Source organism: Phoca vitulina, unplaced genomic scaffold, assembly GCF_004348235.1.
Source record: "Phoca vitulina isolate PV1807 unplaced genomic scaffold, GSC_HSeal_1.0 scaffold93, whole genome shotgun sequence".
Taxonomy (NCBI): Eukaryota; Metazoa; Chordata; class Mammalia; order Carnivora; family Phocidae; genus Phoca; species Phoca vitulina.
In genome coordinates, this window is record NW_022589796.1 from 2,739,794 (window position 1) to 2,760,275 (window position 20,482).

Sequence of the window (20,482 nt, forward strand, 5' to 3'; positions counted from 1 at the left end):
CCAAAGGTTAATCGTTATAAGGTTCTGAGCTGCACGCCCGTGCTGTGAGGGTCTGCCTTCCTGTGACCTTCGGAAATTTGCCAAAGAAAAATCTTCGGAAAGAAGGCAGTTTTGACTGTTGGTCCTCAACTTCCGTGTTTTGAATACGTATAAAATTTTTAAATATTAAAACAACCGTATTAAAGGAAATCTTACAAAAAAAAGATTGACCCCTTACCTTACGCAGCCATCTCTGCCGCTCCCTCTCGTCCTCTCTTCTTGTTTTCAGTCATTCCATATGTATCTATGATTCTTTACTCACCCCTGTTTTCTCTCTTGCCCACGTTGCTAGACTGTCTCCATAGCTGTTGTTTTTACATGGTCTGATCTGAGGGAAGTTCCAGTCCACCATAATGTGGACTACGTCTCCCTAGTGCGGATCGTTTGCATCATGTTCCCTCTTCTTAGGGGAGCATGCTTCTAGGAATGCCTCAGGGAGTGTCAGAGGTCGCCTCTTAGCAGCTGCTCCCCTCAGCCTTTTCTTCCCTGCTGCTGTGCCCCCTGCCCCAGCACGTCCCACCGCCTCAGGGTGCCTCCCCCTCCGCCCCCCGCCAAGACCCACCAAGTGCTCACAGTGCTCACACTTGGAGCAACCAGTGGGATCTCTGGCCGTGGACCATCCTCGGGACCACGTCCGCTTCACCTGGGAGGCAGAACAGCAGAAATGAGCCAAATTTGAGATACATCTCACATGATCTAGAGCAGGGTTCTCAGCCTTGACGTTTGAGGCCAGATAATTCTTTGTGTGGGGGCTGTCCTGTGTATCACAGATGCTCTGCAGCGTCTCTGGCCTCTGCCCACCAGATGCCAGTAGCACCCCCCGCCCCACCCCCGCCAAGTTGATGACAGCCAAAAATGTCTCCAGACATTGCCAGATGTCCCCTGGGGAGCAAAATCATCCCTGGTTGAGAACCACTGGTCTAGAGAGAGTGTGTGTTTATATTTTTAATTTCTCAGATTAATGTGTAATACAGTTCATTACCGTCAGAGGTGACATGGGAAGGAAAATATCCTGCATTGCTTTAAATCCTCTCCATTGTTATCCCCATGGTTGCAAGTTTTTTCAGTTTGCCTTGCTGAAACTGTATAAACTTGGTTGCAGAAAACATGGGAGAATATAACACAACAAAGGCATTGCTAATTTAAAAAGTAAGTTCAGGGGCGCATGGGTGGCTCAGTCAGTTGAGCGTCCAGCTCTTGATTTCGGCTCAGGTCATGATCTCAGGTCACAGGATCGAGCCCGTCAGGCTCTGCGGTCAGCAGGGAGTCTGCTTCAGATTCTCTCTCTCCCTCTCCGTCTGCCCCTCCCCTGCTCGCTCTCCCCCTCTCTCAAATAAATAAATAAAGCTTTAAAAAAAAAAAAAAGTGCGTTCAAGGGCGCCTGACTGGCTCAGTCAGTAGAGTATGTGACTCTTGATTTTGGGGTTGTGAGTTCGAGCCCCATGTTGGGGGTAGAATTTACTTGAATAAAATGAAAAGTGAGCTGAACACTGCCCTCTCCGGGATCTTTTAGCTGCGGCCTCATTCTCCTGGAAGTGATGGGAGCAGGGCTTGGCAAAGGCACGGTGCGGAGGCAGAATTGCGATGGTGGCGTGCATTTGAGTGGAGGAGTATCCCACAGTACCACTCTCCAAGCCCCCGCTGCTTGAGAATACTTGCTTCCTAAGAGCCCTTTTGAATCAGGCTCTTAATTGGCTAAATATCTAGCTGTTACTTCCATGCCTCTTAAAGCAAGAAGGGACATGGGGACAGGGCGGGGGGAGCTTCTGGAGACCTGGGCCATTTCTGGTTTTGCGTGCTGAGAAAGACTTAGAACAGTATGGACAAAAAGGAGCTATAGATTCAGGGGTGGGACCGCACAGAGCCTCTGGTTCTAGCCAGTGCCACCAGAGGTATCCCCCAGCCCCGGGGGCGCCAGAACCCATTCCAGTCCTTCATCCGCTTGCTCGCTGGTGATGGCGGAATTGAGAGATCCCTGCTTTATCGTCTGACAGTCAAAGTTTAACGGCTTCTGTGCGGCTTATCGGACATCATCTTCTTGTTTATGAAATGTCTATTACATAGGTCAATAATAATCCTAGAGGGGATTTTGGAAAACCGAATAGGACAGACACCTAAGAAATAGCGAGGGGGGAAACTAACTTTTATTGATTTTCCTTTTTTCCTCAGTAAACTTTTCAGTGGTCCATTAAATATTCCTTGCCAGATTGCTAGGACTTCTTAACCTGAGGTCCATGACAATTATGGGGTCTGTGAGTCCCTTAGAATTGTATGCGGAATTTTTTGTGTATTTGCATTTTTCTGGGGAAGGATATCAGAAGCTCATAATATATTCTCCAAAGGCAGTATGGCCCCGAAGAGCTTAAGACTCAATCTTTATATTTCCTGTCTGTATCCTGATGACACAGTACCTGGGCAGGTAAAATAGGAACGCACAAACAAAAAGACTCAGACTTGAAAGGTCCAGAAAACAGCTGTAGTGGTTCTGAAATGCGCTGCCTAGATCCTCCTGCAGTGAAGGACTCAGTGCTGGACCGGGTCTCGTTGGCAGAGAACCTTCAGTTATCAGCCTCTTCAAGGATTGCGTCCGCTGCAGCAAATCCTTTCACCAGAGCCGGCCCACATGGGGGCACTGAGAGATGAAGGGCCATTCTGGCTCCAGCGCATGCTGTGGATGGGCCTGCATCACAGAAACTTCTCCCTCTACCCAGTCCTGTTTCCTTCTCTCCGTCACATGGCTCTTGATCCCAAGGGCACTCCCGAGACAGACACTTTAAAATTCAGAGTCTGCTTCCCAGAGAACCCAGCGTGCACCAGAGTTTAGCAAACTAACTGTAGGGCAAGACTGACTTTATCAAAGAATCGACATCAAAAATGAGCTTTAGATAAATAGATGTCTGTAAAATCGCTCTCCTCGCTGAACGCAGCACAGCTGTAGGGTCTGATCTTTCTCAAACAAGCCAAACCCCTGCTCAGCAGCCCTATCAAAGGGACCTCCTCTTGTCCTAGATCTTGGCCCCAGTCGTTCCTTTGTGGAAGTCTTCCAGCTCTGGAGGCGGCTATCGCTGTCAACGATTGGGGTAACAGGATTGCTCACGTTGTATTGGTCTTGATTATGCAAGTCGCCAAGTGGCACTGAATCCCACTGGTCCAGTTACCAGAACCAGACGTTTGATCAGATGGCACAGATTTTAAGATGCCATTTTCATATTAGTGACGATATCAAGGGTCCCAGTGTGATAAAAATCCTACATGCAGAGGAGGTGACTTTTATGATTCTAATACAGACAAAGGAAATTACAAAAGCCTACCCTGGGAAAACGGTAACGAAATAGGCATTACAGCACCATCTCACTTCAGTGATTTCTGAGATGAGGCCATTCACGAATGTGGAGCCATTCTTGGTTTCTGTGTGTTCCAGATCACTGAGCCAGCCACTACCGTAGCAATTTATGGGGAAGTTGGTGCCCAAAGAAACGTTTTTGCTTTTAACCTAGGAGATGGCCCCTTTGATGTGTCTGTACTCATTGCTGAAATGGATCTTGAGGGCAGCAGGGGGCACACATCAGGCTCCCCTGGGCCAGCTGCGCCCCTTCTGCGGCTGGAGGGAAAGTGGAGCGAGAACTGGAGCCCGAGGGACAGCCCTAACCCCTCTGACTGAGGTCCTGCTGCTCTCACTGCCAGGAGCCTCCTTCTCTGGACCTGGCGCGTTCTAGCGTCCCAGTGGCCTGGGCCCTGTGAGTGGAATGGTCGCCGAGGTCCAGGACGTCGCGTTTCCCCATGCCCAGTGGAGGGAACTGGGGAGCCTTGAGGGTCCCCGCTCCCCCTGCTAGGGATGCAGAAACCCCCCGATTGGTGAGGAGCAGCTGTATTCACTGGCGAGTAGAGCTAAGTACCTGGGATCACCAACGTAGAGCACTGTGCTACCCCGAGCTGGGCAGGCATGCAGTACCGACACGTCTGTGTCTACTGCTGGTCCCGTAAGCACCTCAGACCCTGGTGAGACCACAGCCATTGCTTTTAAAGTTGTTAAACTCTGCCCTTGCGCAAAAAGACACTTAGACTATGAAAGCGGACTCCTTGGGCATCCACAGATCCAGGGTTAAGCACTGCACTAGAGATACGTGCTACGCCATACTGATCCTCCTGGGACAGAAGTTCTGTTTTCTCTCGGGCAGTCTAACTACATGATTACATGATGAGAAGCAACAGCATATTGTGTGTGGCCCCAAGGATCTTGCAGGGGACTTGTTTGGAGTGCCAGGCTGCTCTGTGAAAGAGCACAGGAAAATAGATACAGGGTTCTACAGAAACTTGGTAGTGGACAGTCAGCATGAACCATCCAATTCAGGCACATGTGTGAGTGAAAAGGGGTGTCACCTGGAAGGTGGGAGTGATCAAAAAGACCCTGGCAAGAGCTACAGGAAGAGAAACCTTCACCTTCAGATTTGGTGCCTCCACCACGCACCTCTTCCAGAAGGAGAGCAGGGAGTAAGGCAGAACATCAGATGAATCACCTGGTGAACGACAGAGCGTCATAGATCTGATAGTATTTCCCTTTCCTTTGATGAAAGCCTTGCTCTGAGTGTAACAAGGGAAGTACCTTGTGAAAGAAGCAATAGCAGTGAATCAACAGGGACTCCCGTCAAACCCAGATCTGGATGCTGAAGTAAGTGAATATCAAGGTGATTGGTTGGATCAGGATTCAGTTTCAAATCAGTTTAGTGTAGACTTTGAAGTTGAGTCTCTCCATGCAGAAGATGGTAGCCTTAAAGAAGATGGACGAGAACTGTCAGATGCAGATGATGACGAATATCGAGGAACTGCATCAGACGGGAGAGTGATACAGATGCTTTTGAAGAAGATCCTGAAATTTCCTTAGCTGACTATTAGAACCGTGCTTCATGCAGTGAAATGAATCATCCCCCTTCCACCTCATTGCAGCAGATGTTGGGCCCTTCGTGAGAATTGGCTTCCTGAAGATAAAGGAAAGATGAAGGGAAAATGCCTACAAAAGCCAAACTAGAAAACTCAACACAAGGAGAAGGCAGCTTTGATGTCTCTGATTGTTAAAAAAAAAAAAAAAAAAACACAAACAAAAACCTGCAGTGAATGATTCCAGAGAGTCCTGAGCTGAGGAAAATGGTGATAAAATCACACAAGTCTCCTAATCCCAAAAAAGTGAGGACTGTTCTCAGCCATCAACTTCTAGTAGCCCCATTTATAATAGCAGCCAAGAAGAAGTCAAAACAAAATAAAAACACAAAGCAAAACAAAAGCCAAAAAAAAAAAAAAAGGTAGAATATAGTTTTCTCCTTTTTTTTTAGAGGGGGGGAGAGAGAGAGAATCTCAGGCAGACTCCCCACTGATCATGGAGCCCGAGACAGGGCTTGATCTCATGCCCCACGAGATCATGACCTGAGCCGAAATCAAGAGTTGGACACTCAACCGACTGAGCCACCCAGGTGCCCCTCTAGTTTTCTTCTTAATGCCACTGAACCCTGTGTGATTTGCCAAGGTGAACCTAAAACAGTAGCATTGCTCATGGCAAAATAGGACATCTTGTGGCATACTTTATGTGTGCAAAGAAGCTAAAGAAAAGGAATAAGCCCTGTCCAGTATGTAGACAACCAATTCAAATGATTGTGCTAACTTATTTCCCCTAGTGGACACATCTATAAAAGTAGAAGTCTAGATTTCTAACTATATAACTCTAAAAATTTACACAACATGAAATTTTTTTACATATATCAAAGCAAGAAAATACCTCAGTACCTGTAGATTTGTTCTCTGTAGTGTAATTTACCTACTTTGGGAGGGGGAATAGTAAATATTTACTTCCTTTTAGAAAAATTTCACTTATGACTGTATTTTATATTTGAGTTTTCATGTAATTAAATTGGGTTAAAATTAAAATGGATATATAGTTCACCCTTTACTCCTACCTCTCATATTTTATTTTTTTAAAGATTTTATTTATTTATTTGTGTGAGAGAGAGAGCACAAGCAGGGGGAGCGGCAGAGGCAGAGGGAGAAGCAGGCTCCCTGCTGAGCAAGGAGCCTGATGTGCAACTCAATCCCAGGACCCTGGGATCATGACCTGAGCCGAAGGCAGGCACTTAAACGACTGAGGCACCCAGGCGTCCCAACCTCTCGTATTTTAAATAATTTTCACTTTCTTACATTTTAGAGAAGTATCTGATTTAAAAATATAGAAGTAAGACATTTAAATATATGTTATTTAATGTAAGGAGAGTTTGTATAAAAGATTTAATATTTAAATTTTAGATACTTTTAAACCTTCTAATCCTTAGTTTCTCTGCTCTTTCAGAGCCTCTTAAAATACTCTTTCCAGATAAAAAAGAAATTGGTAGTTGTATTTGGTGCTATGTAAGTAAAAATGCACTTCTCATTCTCCACCCCTTTGGTCTAGTAAGAGATAGGTGGTAATGGTGTCATTTGAGAAGTCTTTTGAGAAAGCCACCATTTACCCATAAGACAAAACTATTCTAAGGCCCCCTAGGACAATGTGGAATTGTCCTAGGGGGTCTAACCTGCATACCAGGCCGTTTTTCACACCTAATTTCAGGATTTAGTGCAATCTGTTTTTTTCCCTAAATTGGAAAACCATTCTGAGACATTTTAAAGTGCTTTCTTGGGCTGCATTGCATGGCCCTTGGTAGTTACCTAGGTTTCAGACCTTTGCTTAAGGCCAGTTTTAGAAATTGGTGAATTCATAGACTAATCCAGAAATTCAGTAAACAAAAGGATTGTTTTTAAACTAGCTGGGAATGTCATCACTTCTTGCTAAATTGTCCAGAAACGATGCATCATTTTCCCTCCAGAAAGATGGGGTCAGAATAGAATTCTGAAGTATCTCTCAAACTACATACATTCACATCTCGATTTATATTTAAATCAGAAACTAAGCAAAGTAATAAAAATAACCACTTTGATTTAAGGTCCCACTTTTTTTCTCCCATGTATGACAGTTTTATGTCCTCAAGGAAGGACAATAAAATCAACTGGACTGTAAGTTTAGAATAGAACTGAGGGATATAATTTTGCAGAGCAAATCTGTGTGCCAGTTACTAGCAGTACATTGTATTAAACTTTAAAACAAAACCACACATACACGTGACTTATCCACATAGGCATATGAGAGTAGGAAACATGGCTGTACAGATTAGCACCTTCGCCAGAGACCGGTCCTCAGAAGTGCGTAAAGCTATATTAATTTGGGCTTTATAATCAACTAAAACTAAGAATCTTTCTGAAGAGAGTTGTTAGTAAAAATGAGATTATAAACACTGTATATTCAGGGTATATTATGCAGTGATTATGCTATTTACAAAACATTCAGATCTGCAAGTAATCTCATTCCAGTGCCTATGCATTACAGATGTTGTCTTGATTGTCTAAATTTTTAGGTTTAGTACACACATGTTATTTACTGATTTGCAAATAAAAACTTTAAATGTTTGATTAAGAATTGTTTCAAGAATATGATTATTGGATCTTTCAAATTTTCGTAATAATGAGTTTTGTTTAAAAAGAAATGATACTTGAATATCATCTGTTTGGGTAATCAGAGCTACGCATCTGAATGTGCTTTTGTTTCTGAAATGGCCATGCCCACCCTCTGTGGCAGTACATGTATTAAGGGACAGTTTGACACAGTTGGGAGCCTCCAAGGCATTGAACAGACGCAACTTGAGAGAGGATGTCACGGTTTAGTGGGGCCATGAGATGCTGTTCTCTCCCTCCTGTTCATGTGTGTTATCCCGTGGCAGGTTGGCTTAAGTGGTTTCTCAACTAGTGATGGTGGGTGGTCTGGGGCATGGAGGGGAGTCAGGCTAGCCACCCTGCTCCTCATCAGCATGAAAACCCCTGTTGTAAAATGGCCTGTAATTTCTCTGCATCAGCTAGGAAACTAGATTCCATGAGGCCAAGAACCTCTTCTTGACTGACACACATGGAGAGGTGCTCAGGAAGAATTTATTGAGCGAGTCAAAGCACTGGGACCTGAGTCTTGTCGCTGGCTTTAAAGCAGGAGCCTGCGGGCTTCCAGGCAGACCAGGGTTAGCTGTTGGCATCATTTAGTTCACTTTCATTTTTCATAAGGGTTTTATAGATACTGATTAGTGTGTGTAGGCGTCTGTTGGCTTATGAAGGTAACTGCAGGTTGTTATGGCCTCGTCTTGTGAAAAGTTTGTAGTCATACTTGCTGGTTGTTTAGATTCTGAACTGGGGTTTGGGATTTGATTTAGTCTTTACAAAAAAGTGTTTCTTCAGCTTAAAGAAAATAACCAGCTGTCTAAAAGTTTGTGGCCGTATTGTCCATCCTCTAGCCAGCTTTCAATTATATATAGTAGGGAATTTTTGACATTTGCAAATACTGCTTTAAAAAAAATAAATATATGAAAGCAGGGGCGCCTGGGTGGCTCAGTTGGTTAAGCAACTGCCTTCAGCTCAGGTCATGATCCTGGAGTCCCAGGATCGAGTCCCGCATCGGGCTCCCTGCTCAGCGGGGAGTCTGCTTCTCCCTCTGACCTCCCCTCTCTCATGCTCTCTCTCAAATAAATAAATAAAATCTTTAAAAAAAAAAAGAAAGAAAGCAGCAGTGGATAAGGTGCTCAGAAGTGTTGAATGTGTTGTTATAAGATGGACTGTTAACAAGAATTAATAAAAAGCAACAGAAAATTTTTTTAAAAAGGAATCTTGAACTACAGTCTATAATAAAGGACACCAGCTGAGGCAGAGGAGATTTTGATCACCAGGTGGCTATCAGTTTCATTGGTGAGGTCCAGCTCAAGCATAAGGAGGACATCAGTGAGCGCAAGAGGCCTGTAGGCTTGTAAACATGCTGCGTGCACCCATTATGCCAGGGTGATGTCATCACTGAAGGAATCAACCACACTTTCATTCGCTGTGCCCAATTTGGAAAAAAAAACAACAACAATGTGTTATTCTCTAGTGCCCAGCTCCTATGGAGAAAGCCGTGTGCAGAGCCAGCCTGGTAAGTTGCAGGTCTAAGACATCAGTATGGTGAGCTGCTCTCCACACAGCCACAGATCCTGAAACTTCTGCAGTGTGTCTTCAGTGGCAAGAAAATAAACAGTAGCATGAACCCCGCATCATGTGTGATGCAGCTTTGTAGGCATCTGTTCTATCCGGAGATAAATCAAAAATATCAGGAGCTGCTAGTCTTGGATGTCAGTTCTTTTCTCTTGATGTTAGAACTGCTCCTGAATTCTGACACTTATGATCAGGCTTGAAACCACCATTCTCAACCAAGAAAAACAGACGCCACTCTGAGCCTGGTATGCGTGTTCAGGTTCCAGAAGGTGAATAGCCAGTAACCAAGGGTAGTGACCTGCTAAGCAAGTTTGAGCTCACAGGCATCCCTCCTGCACCCTGCTGTACCTGAGATGGAAGGCAACTTTGGTGTTCGTGCCAGTCGCATCCTCAACATGCCCGTCAGGAATACAGGAAAAGGAAACAAGATTGCAGAGGCCAGAGATAGAAGCCAGGAAACAGAAACATGAGGCCAAAGGCGAAGTAGAGAGTGAGAGATGGTCAGGAACCCCTTTGGTCCCACTCCACCACTGTGGAAGGTGAGACACTTCAATGTAGTATCAATAATGAGGACAGAGGAGATCTTAGGTGCAGTAAAAGCAGGTATTTCAAGAATTGGATCACTGATGAGGAAACGTTTGAGCCCCAACAAGAGGCTAGTGAAGGTAAGAAACCATTAGGCTGAAGAATGGCCCCACCCAAGGCATCCACATCCTCATCCTTGGAGCCTGTGTTACGTTATATAGCAAAAAAGGGTCTTTGCAGAAGTGATGTAAGTAAAGGCTCGTGGAATGGGGAGATGACCCTGGATGATCGGGTGAGCCTTAAATGCAGACCACGTCTCCCTCTAAGAGGGGGTAGAGGGAGGTTGGCGCACACAGAAGAGCGTGATGGTGCGAAGGTGGAGCAGAGAGATGTGGAAGATGCCGATCTTAAAGGTTGGAGTCCGGTGGCCAGAGGCCAAAGCCTGCAGACAGCTGCCCACGGCTGGAAGGGACGGAGGGCTGCCCCTCTGGGCGGAGCACAGCTTTGCCGACACCTTGATTTCAGCTCAGTGGAACTGTTTGGACTTCCAGCCGCCAGAACTGTGTGAGAGAGTTTCTGCTGATTTAAACCACCGAGTCTTTGGTAATGTGTCACCGCAGCTACAAGAAACTAGCATAGACCCCAGCGTTACATCGTATCACATCAGCAGGGGGAGGGGCCCGGACGGCTTCTCTCTCCCTCTGGAGGGGCCTCTTCTACGGCAAGCAGCCCTGATCGGAGCAGACCAGAGGGCCAAGCAGAACACACTCCACAGTCTCAATAGGTGAAGGACCCCAACTTGCAGCAAGTCAGTTCAGTGACGGGGAAAGATAAAATCTGATTTGTGTCTAGATGGATATATTGTTCACCATACTGAAAACTTGAATGTGTGTGCTTTTATCAGGTAACAACTAGGAAATGTGGTTTACATCCTGCAGCATTTGATGGAGAAAGAGAAGGACTTTACTTGCGTTTTAAGTAGTGAGTTTCTTCAGTACCACACTGATAAAGTATTCAGTCATGTCCTTTAAAACGCATAAGGATGCAGAGCGTAAGAGGAAAGAAAGGTCACCCTCCCAAGACTGTACAGGTGAGCAGGTGAGCCATTCTGCTCCTGGGCTGCAAAGAGACTTGGGGAGTCAATACCGTAAGACCGTTGAATGGACCCCGCCAGGGTTCAGGTCATGTTCAGAATAGGAGAGTGCCATCTTGTTTCATTTGCCCACAATTTAGAGGCAGTGCAGCAGGGGATTAGCAAAGGCTGAGTCGGTACCAAAACCCTTCTGGAGGAAAGCTCCCATTTGTGGCTTAGGGTAAATCAGATGAATACCGCCGCTTGAAAGAATGGCATTTCCCAAACTTTGTGCATCAGAATCACCTGGCATGCTTTTTTACAAATGCAGATTCCTGGGCCCCGTCATCAGATTCTGACATGGTGGACAAGGAATATATGCCTAAGAAACACTGAGCTTGTCAAAGTCCTGACAAACAAAGTGAAGCACTTACTTTTAGAATTGTTAGAAGAGACAAAAAGAACATTTTGAAATAGAAATAGAGCCTTCTGTATACCGCTTGAGAGTTCTGCTCTTTACACAACCTCTGTAGATTTGAGAATAGAAACTTCTGTGTCTCTGCTGTTAAAAGTGAAGCCACATTTACTATTTAAATTTGCTTCCCTCGTTTGTTCCAAACCCAAGTAATCGATTGACAAGGTTTGAATTTCTGTTTAGAGACAATTTTCCCACACTGGCGGGTTTTACGTGTAATTTAAGACTTCACATTATGTAGGGGCGCCTGGGTGGCTCAGTCGGTTAAGCATCTGACTCTTGATTTCGGCTCAGGTCAGGATATCAGGGTCGTAGGGTCGAGCCCCAGGTCGTCGGGCTCCCCGCTCAGCGGGGAGTCTGCTTCTCTCCCTCTTCCTCTCCCTCTGCTCCCCCTGCTGGACCCCTAAAAATTCATAAAATAAATAAAATCTTAAAAAAAAGACTTCACATTATGTGTTAGTGTGTATAAGGGAAAACAAGCATTTTACTTACATTGTATGTCAGCTGGGTAAAGAGTACATGAGGGTGGGGCGTGTCATTATCTTGTTCCATCTATTTTTGTCTGTGCTTAAAATACCCCATTATAAAAATTTTGTTGTAAGTCTAACGAAGGGGAAGAATCAAATGTCCTGGGGCTGCCGAATCATCCCAGACTCGTGCATGTGTGAAGTACAGGGGACACAGCCAACTTTCAAGCCCAGGGCCTCCGTTTCTCATGCTGTCTTGCTAGTCTGGCTTTTCTTAGCACCTCTGGCAGGAGCCGGGAAAGTGTGTCAGCTCTCTCCCAGTAGGAAGTAGAAATGGTGCCCAGCTTTTTGAAGGCAGGACTCCGTTTGGCACTTTGGAGATCTCATCTTAAAGACAGTGTGAGAGGGCGCCTGGGTGGCTCAGTTGGTTAGGCGACTGCCTTCGGCTCAGGTCATGATCCCGGAGTCCCGGGATCGAGTCCCACATCGGGCTCCCTGCTCAGCGGGGGGTCTGCTTCTCCCTCTGACCCTCTTCCCGCTCGTGCTCTCTGTCTCTCATTCTCTCTCTCTCAAATAAATAAATAAAATCTTAAAAAAAAAAAAGACAGTGTGAGAGTGTTCTGTAATACGTAAGTTTTGGTTCCAGCCATTACGCTGTGCTATGGAAAAGCGGTGGCAGTTTTTCCCAATAGAAGGCAACACACATTAAAGCGCAGTTGTGTGGGAAGAAGGACATTAGATACAGTTAGAACGCATCTAAAAGACGATGTTTATCCCATGTAGGGGCTGTGTCACGGTGCCAAGTAACGTGCTGAGCAAGAGTCCCGATTGCACCAGTCAGTAATTTGGCCATGTCAAATGGCCTTTCTGTGTACATCCGGTCTCTGAAATTTCAAAATACTTGAAGAAATCTTTGTCTTTGTTCTAATATCCTCAAATCATAAAAACTCCAGTGTCTCAGTGAGTGCTGCCATTTCCCGGCAACCTCCGGGCAGGAGCTCCTGTCCGCTGACGTATTTGTGATAATGGAGGTGGGGCCCCCCGTTAGGAAGGCATGAGAACCGTTAGGGGCCCTCACAGCTGCTTTAAGGTAAGTTCTGCTACTCACCACTAGGCAGTGTGTATTAGACCAAAACGCCGTTGAGAAAATATCCTGAACGGTAGCCTTTATATGAAATGCCTGTAAGCGTCTACGTTTTCCTGTGCGTTTGAGCTCAAGTAAGATAGGGTCCAACACATTCACCTGAAAGATATTTGAGGTCCAAGCCTCCTGCTGTGAGTGTCTCACTGAGGGCTTCAGAAGCCCTCATAGAAGCCCTGGGAGCGTTCATCTTCTCATTCCCCGGCATGGCGTTAGAATTCGTCCCTGCCATCTACCGCTTTACTTCTCCCGCCTCGGAAGAACGTGGTGTGATCTGGAAGGATTTAGAACTGTCACGATTGTGACAGGTTAATAAATAATGGGCAGCACTTTACAAGTGATTTCTGGGCCAAAAGCAGTTGGAAGGTTCTGAGGTTTCATTCTGAAATCTTAGCGGAGAGTTGCCGGCAAAGCACTGTATTTTAAAATTATATTTAAAGCAAGATCAGAAGACATTCTCCAGGCTGATTTAGTGTGTAGTTAAATACCAGCGTCTTTTATGTACTTGCACTTCATTTTTCATTGCTTTCTGTAAGATGTGAGGAATTAGAATGGGCAGTATCTTTTACAGATGTTCAGACTAGATTTTTTTTTTTTTTTTTTTTAAGAAAAAGTCCTATTTCAACATCCCTCTGACTTTCTCCCCTCTAAGAGATAGCGTGATGATATTTGAAAAGTAAGCCATTGGAATAAGTGAAACATTTGGTGGGCATGTGTTTATTTAAGTCAGGCCTGTGTATCCGGGTGAGAAAATTCCATTGGTTATTTCCCCAATTTGATTTTCTCCAAATTTTGTTTTTAAAAATGCCCACAGAAGGGCGCCTGGGTGGCTCAGTCGTTAAACGTCTGCCTTCGGCTCAGGTCATGGTCCCAGGGTCCTTGGATTGAGCCCCGCATCGGGCTCCCTGCTCGGCGGGAGGCCTGCTTCTCCCTCTCCCACTCCCCCTGCTTGTGTTCTGTCTCTCTCTCTCTCTCTGTCATATAAATAAAACCTTTAAAAAAAATAAAAATGCCCATAGATGATGATGGTGATAATGATGATTAAAAAGGAACTGGGGCACATTTTCTTTTAAAAGCCGTAAACCTCACACCCATGTATCTTTTTTTTTTTTTTTTAAAGATTTTATTTATTTATTTGACAGAGAGATAGAGAGCACAAGTAGGCAGAGAGGCAGGCAGAGGGAGAGGGAGAAGCAGACTCTCCACCGAGCAGGGAGCCCGACGTGGGGCTCGATCCCAGGACCCTGGGATCATGACCTGAGCCGAAGGCAGCCGCTTAACCGACTGAAGCCACCCAGGTGCCCCACACCTGTGTATCTTCTTAAGAGTGCTTATCCCGAATATTGTATTATAGCTGAAAAGAGAAGTTTCGATTTCTTTTTTTTTAAGATTTTATTTATTTATTTGTCAGAGCGCGAGCATAGGCAGAGGGAGAAGCAGGCTCCCCGCTGAGTAAGGAGCCCAGTGTGGGGCTTGGTCCCAGGACCCCGGGATCATGAGCTGAAGGAAGACACTGAACCGACTGAGCCACCCACGTGCCCCAAGAAGTTTCAATTTCTAATGCAAAGGTTAAACGTGTATTGGAAGACAGTTTTGACCAAAATTCTATCTTGGTTCTTGAGGTCTTCTTCCTAAACATTTCATTTAACACAACGTTAAAAGCTTTAAACGCTGTGACCGTTGGTTCTTCAGTACACTTTTCCACAATGCTCCTTAACCTGTCTCCCCCATGCTCCCCTGAAATCGACTCCTAACCTGACTTGGACAAACTGCCCAAGATGCCCAAGCTCATGATTACAGGGCATAAAGTGGATTCTTCAGCCTGACGGCCAGACTTCTGGGCCATTTAAGCCTTTTTTGTTGTCAGTTCTACAAATTCTCCTTCTGAATGTGCTGTCCGTAGAGCAGAATCTTGGCCAGGTACCTCACGCGTTTTTAAAATGTTCTCCAAGTGATAGAAATGGCTCGGTAGGGAAGCCAGAGTGTTTATACAGTTTCTCTTAGAGAAATAAAATTCTTTATCCTAGATCGGATGTCCAGTTTGCACAAGATGATTGCTGAGAAGGTTATAGGCGGCGTCTCTGTTAAAAAGCATTGCTTTCTGTTAATTAGAGACGTGCAAGCAAGCCAGCGCTCCATAGCCTTAATTACAGAAATGATCCACACTGCTAGTCTGGTACACGATGACGTCCTTGACGATGCGAGTTCTCGGCGAGGAAAACACACGGTTAATAAGATCTGGGGTGAACAGAAGGTACGGTGTTTTTGTTTCCTTTTCATCTTCTTAGCCATTCACACGCTCTTTGGATTGCATTTACTTTTCAGATTTGTCTCATTAAAAAGTAAAATGTGCTTCCTCAGACGCAGCCTTCCAACTTCCAAAATAGTATTCATGTCTGTGTACATACATGTGATAATAGAGGAAACCACAGAAAAATAAGCTTCGTATTTCTGGTTATTCACAGTTTTATATAGAATTCCTTTTGGTTATAGGGAGAGGGATTTTTGTTGTTATCCAAAAAGCATATTTTTGTGAGGAACCATACATTTTACTTTGGGGCTCAGATTACTCAGGTTCAGTTTAATTCTTTAACCGTTTATTGACTGCCATGTGCAAGAGTATCATGGCAAGTAAACAAGTAAAGCTAAGATATATGTGTGTGTGTGTATATATGTATCTTAAATATAGATATGTAAAAAAATATACACACGCATATACTGTGAAAATTATACACTTTTAAATACAGGCTCTATAATTGAGTTTGGTTCATACATGTGTATTTTAAAGCATATTTCCCCAGTATTTTATTAGCATCTCTTGAAGGGGAAATGGGGATTTTGCCTGAAGATATTTAAATCATGGGATTTAAAGCCACGGGAACAGCGCTGAGCGAATGAGCAGGAATACGTGCAGGCCTTTTGTTCAGGGGCGGCGTCCCCCAGCACACACCTCCGTTGGCCACTCTGCCTGTTTGAAGGGCAAACCAAACATCAGCGTGAGCAAAGTTTCCCTCTGCTCACCTTCCCTGCCATGCATATAGTACCCGGTTCCCTCCTGTTTTCTAATTGCCCTTATGAAAAAGAAGAAGTATATATTAATTGTTATCTTCACATGCTGGTTTTGCTTTCGGGTACATGACTTTGCTGTGTATCAAGTCCTGCAATCTCATTTACAAATCTTTTATTTCAGATTTTTAATTAAAATGTTTCGTGTCCTATTGGCAGAATTCCATACATCAAAGAAGGTTGTTTAAAAAAGAGGTGGGGGGGTGCAGTTTCATTTTGGAGAGGTCACGGGTACCTTTATGACATGTCCCTGCAGTCAACTGTCCGTTTTCAGGGCCTGTCCTAAAGCCTTATTAAGAAAACAAATTCGGGTCTTCTCCTTGCCTAGTTAGTCCTCCCTTCCACCCCCCACCCCCGTGATCACCTCTGTTGTTGGTGGCCTCTTTCAGCCTGAGACTGGTCAGCCGGGGCGGCCCACTTGCCAGCGTCCTGGCCCCCCCACTTCCCTCCCCTCGCCCCACCCGCCTCTCAACGGGAAGTACTTGTGTTTCCAATAAAAATCCATTCACACAGTGCCTCCTCCAGGAGCCCTTAGTACCTTGCCCGGGTTCCAGCCCAGCCTGGTGGCTTCATCTTCATACGCTGGAACCTTTTGGCCTCTGGGATCCCTGGGGCCAGGAGAAGAAAGACATAAAAGCCTAGAGATCCAGAGCCCTAATGATGGAGGGGTGCTAATGATGGAGGGGTAGATGAGGGATCCATATATATCATCATGGGTACAATGACTCTATAAATGTGTATTTATGTTTATGTCGAGATAATTTGTACAATGTTATATAAAATGCTTAATAGGTAAACATACTGAACACTAATTTTAGATACTAGAGAAAAGACAAAAAAGTTAAAATGTGATGTTGAAAACTATGAATTATAATTTCTATGGAATCTAGCATTTATAATTTATAATTATACTAATTATAATAAAACTCAAGCATGTCTTTATGCAAATGAGTATATTTGATTACAGGGTATAATTCAGTTATGTATAATTTATAACAAGCTGTAAGTACAGTATGGGCATCTACTCCCAATGTAAAGAAGATTGGAAAAATATCGATTATCTAGTGTTCAGTACAGAAAATTTTGTCTAGGAACGAGGGGCAGTGTGTAGAGCACAAAGAGCACTGAACTTGGAGCCAGGATGCCCAGGTTTGCTTTTCACTGAGAAAAGCACACGTTGTGCCAGGCACTGGGGTGTGCCGAGCGCCAGCCGAGATGACCCCCAGCCCGTGCCCTCAGGGAGTTCGGTAAAGAGGGCATCAGTGGGTGAAGACAACAGCATGCCCGGGGTGCCGCGCGCACAGAGGGGAGGCATCTGCAGACTGAGGGATCCCGGTGGACTTCCTGGAAGTGTCACCCGAGCTAACTGTGCAGCCGCGTCTGCCCAGGGAAGAAGGGGAAGGACTTTCTGAGTAGGAGAGACAGTGAGTGCAGAGGCACAACCGCGTGGCTTGAGGCAAGCGTGAGTGTTCCAGCACGTCCGACCCCGGGGGCTGCTGGACTCTGGCGGGTTCGGGCATGAAGCGAGAGCGTGCGATGCTGTCGGTCTCCAGGCCTTCACTTGCTCTGCTCTGAACCGGGGAGAAAGATGGGTAATCTCTGGCAACCGATCCAGTGCCAGTGATGTTCCGAATCTGTAACTGATTATTGCACGGACTCCTGCTGAAGACGAGCGGGGGGGAGCTTGGGGCCAAGATAACCCCTCGCTCCCATCCCGAATGTCTCCTCTGAGGAGCCAGCTCCACTGTGGGCTTCGCTGCGCTGATACTTTTGTCCAAAAGTTTCTTTTCTTTTTCTTTTCCAGGCTGTTCTTGCTGGTGATTTAATTCTTTCTGCAGCATCTATAGCTCTGGCACGAATTGGAAATACAACTGTGATATCTATTTTAACCCAAGTTATTGAAGATTTGGTGCGCGGTAGGTTAATTCTGACTTTTCTTCTTTTTTATTCAATCCGTCTAACTAGCCAGGCAATCAAGCCATGTCGCAAATGACCCCTTTCTTTCTTTCTAGGTGAATTTCTTCAGCTAGGGTCAAGAGAAAACGAGAACGAAAGATTTGCACACTACCTTGAGAAGACCTTCAAGAAGACTGCCAGTCTGATAGCCAACAGTTGTAAAGCAGTATGTACGTTGTCTTTGTTCGAGTTAAAAAAAAAAAAAAAAGCCTCATCGCTCTTTCTTGGGAACTACTGTTCCTGGGGAACATTTCACTGGAGAACCTTAAAATAGTAGCCAAAATCCCTTGAGGTCATTGAGAAAAGAATGACATCCCCAAACAACGGAGAGCTTCTGCCGTGGGGTCCATTTTTGCGGTCTTCTTTTGCTAGGCGGACATTCACTTTTCCTCTTTCCTCCCAAGAGCAGAATCAAAATAAGCCCTCTGCACTGGGTCTGATCTCCAAACTGTGTGATGTTTGCAACAACTTCTCATAAATAGTTTCTTTCACGATTGTTGTCCCGTATACCATTTCTGACATTTTACCCTGAAAAAGTGGCAAAGTGCTGTGTTCTTAAATACACTGTTTGCCCAGGAGAAAATGCTGATTAGATTGTCCTCGTGTTCTTTCTTATGAGTAGTAGATCCTCCCGGTCTTTTTACATGAAATATAAACGAGCCATTTTTCAGGGCACCCAGGTGGCTCAGTGGGTTAAGCGTCCAACTCTTGATCTCAGCTCAGGGTCGTGAGTTCAAGCCCCGAGAGAAAAGGAAAAAAAAAAAAAAACCCAAGCCATTTTTCTTCAGATATAAATCAAGTGTGAACTGTAACTTTTTCTCTCCCTTGCTTTCTCTCCCTGGCCTTCCCTCCGCTCTTCTTTTTTTAAAAGTCCATATTCTCCTGAGTCTGTAGACTACAACAAGTGGTATTCAGTGCTAGCCCCTAAATGAGAGCCGGTTCTCTCCATAGCATTGCTCATCTGACCAGCTGTCAGCCTAACCAACGTGGCAGAGACAAATCCTGGGCAAGCACTAGCTCCTTGCGATCAAAGCAGCGACAGAGGGAGCCCTCCAGGGGCAGGTGTACATTGCTGTCCTCATGCGCTCTTAATATTCCTGCAATTAAAGAGAGCTTTTCCGGGCACCTGGGTGGCTCAGATGGTTAAGCGTCTGCCTTCGGCTCAGGTCATGATCCCAGGGTCCTGGGATCGAGTCCCGCATCAGGCTCCCTGCTCCTTGGGAGCCTGTTTCTCCCTCTGCTTCTCTCTCTCTCTCTCTCTCTCTGTGTCTCTCATGAATAAATAAATAAAATCTTTAAAAAAAAAAAAAAAAAAAGAGAGCTTTTCCTCGGGCCTTTCCGGTGAGAAAGGCCCCTTGCCAATAGTGTGTCAGTTCTGAAAAGTGTCAAGAAATGGATAATTGTGAGTCATAAAAGGATGAGGACATTTTCTTTCTAAAAAGACGTAATGGAAACTCTAAGAAATGTGAATTATGTGGAACGTGCTGGCCATGATTTCAGCCATTTTTGTCTTTATTGAAAGGGCCGATACTTTATTTCCAAGGAATTACAGGTGTGGTTTTTTAAAATAGAGAGACAGCTGGAAATATGGTAGACACTAGAATGCTGAATAGAAGAATGGCTGATTTTAAAATGGGGTGCCATAAAGCTGTCACAGTAACCCTTCGTTGACCATCATATCTCTGATGGTCAAAATGTCCATGAAGATGGAGCGCCAATCTCATAAGGCATGCTCGGGCGCTTGGTGGAGCTCACGGATGATCTCACAAGCTGCAGATGGCAGCAGGAAGCACTGGAGGCTAGTGGGGCTGTTGGAACTGGACACGCTGAGAGTCGTTGTTCACACAGAGTGGACATCCCATAGGCACAGGGCCGCAGTGCCCCATGAGAACCAGGCAGGTGCGAATGCCCGCAGTGATCAAACCCTACAAAGGGCCAAGGAGATGGACCCGAGGCACCAAAGAAAGCCTGGATTGTGGTCCCTCTCCTCTCTGTTTGGAAAGCCAGATTTGATCTGTTACAGCACACATACTCATTTATAAATTGCACCTCGTTCTTCAGATTAGCAAGGCACCAGTAGACGTGTATATTAACATGGCTCAGCCCTTTTTAAAAATGAAATGCTTTATGCTATCCACTAGGAGGCATGCTGGCGTCATCCCACAACGACCCACTTTCTCTGTGATTTATTCCTAAACCCCAGAACTGTTAGAATAATAAAGCAAAATCATAGTGTGAGCGTTCTAAATAAAAGATTCTATATTTAAGTGCCTATGGGTAGAAATATTCCAGAGGTGTTACATATTCAACATGGCTATTTTTATATACTCCTGGTATTCAAAATGCAAAGACATGTGGGGCTCCAAAAGTTCATGCAATGCAAACTAGAAGTGCCAAAAAGAGGGAATACAGAATTTAAACATCAGAATTATTACGGAATAACTAATCAGAATTTAAGATGTCATGGGAATTTGAAGGAAATTGAGCAGCTTATAATTTATTCTGTTAAAGACACCACCCCCCCCCCCTTAACCACTCCTTGGCTTTTTAGTAGAAATAGTATAAAATCTAAGAAAGGGCTATCTAGGATTGTTTTAGGACAGTGGCTGATATGAAAATAGTAGTAACATTTTTAAATAAGTGTTATTTATTTGTATACATAG

The 20,482-nt window shown here is 44.9% G+C and overlaps 1 protein-coding gene and 1 pseudogene across 4 annotated transcripts in view; both read left to right on the plus strand.

The window, feature by feature from the left end:
* Positions 1-20,482, plus strand: part of PDSS1 (decaprenyl diphosphate synthase subunit 1) — a 42,185-nt gene that overhangs the window by 6,788 nt on the left and 14,915 nt on the right. For 3 of the 4 annotated variants that reach the window (XM_032396705.1, XM_032396707.1, XM_032396706.1), the window contains exons 5-7: positions 14,910-15,051; positions 17,668-17,779; positions 17,876-17,985. In XM_032396705.1, coding sequence (XP_032252596.1) covers positions 14,910-15,051; positions 17,668-17,779; positions 17,876-17,985 — 364 coding nt within the window. Of the gene's footprint in view, positions 1-14,824; positions 15,052-17,667; positions 17,780-17,875; positions 17,986-20,482 lie in introns of all 4 variants that reach the window. The other variant, XM_032396708.1, reaches the window with a different exon arrangement.
* LOC116627061 lies at positions 1,519-5,307 on the plus strand (annotated as a pseudogene).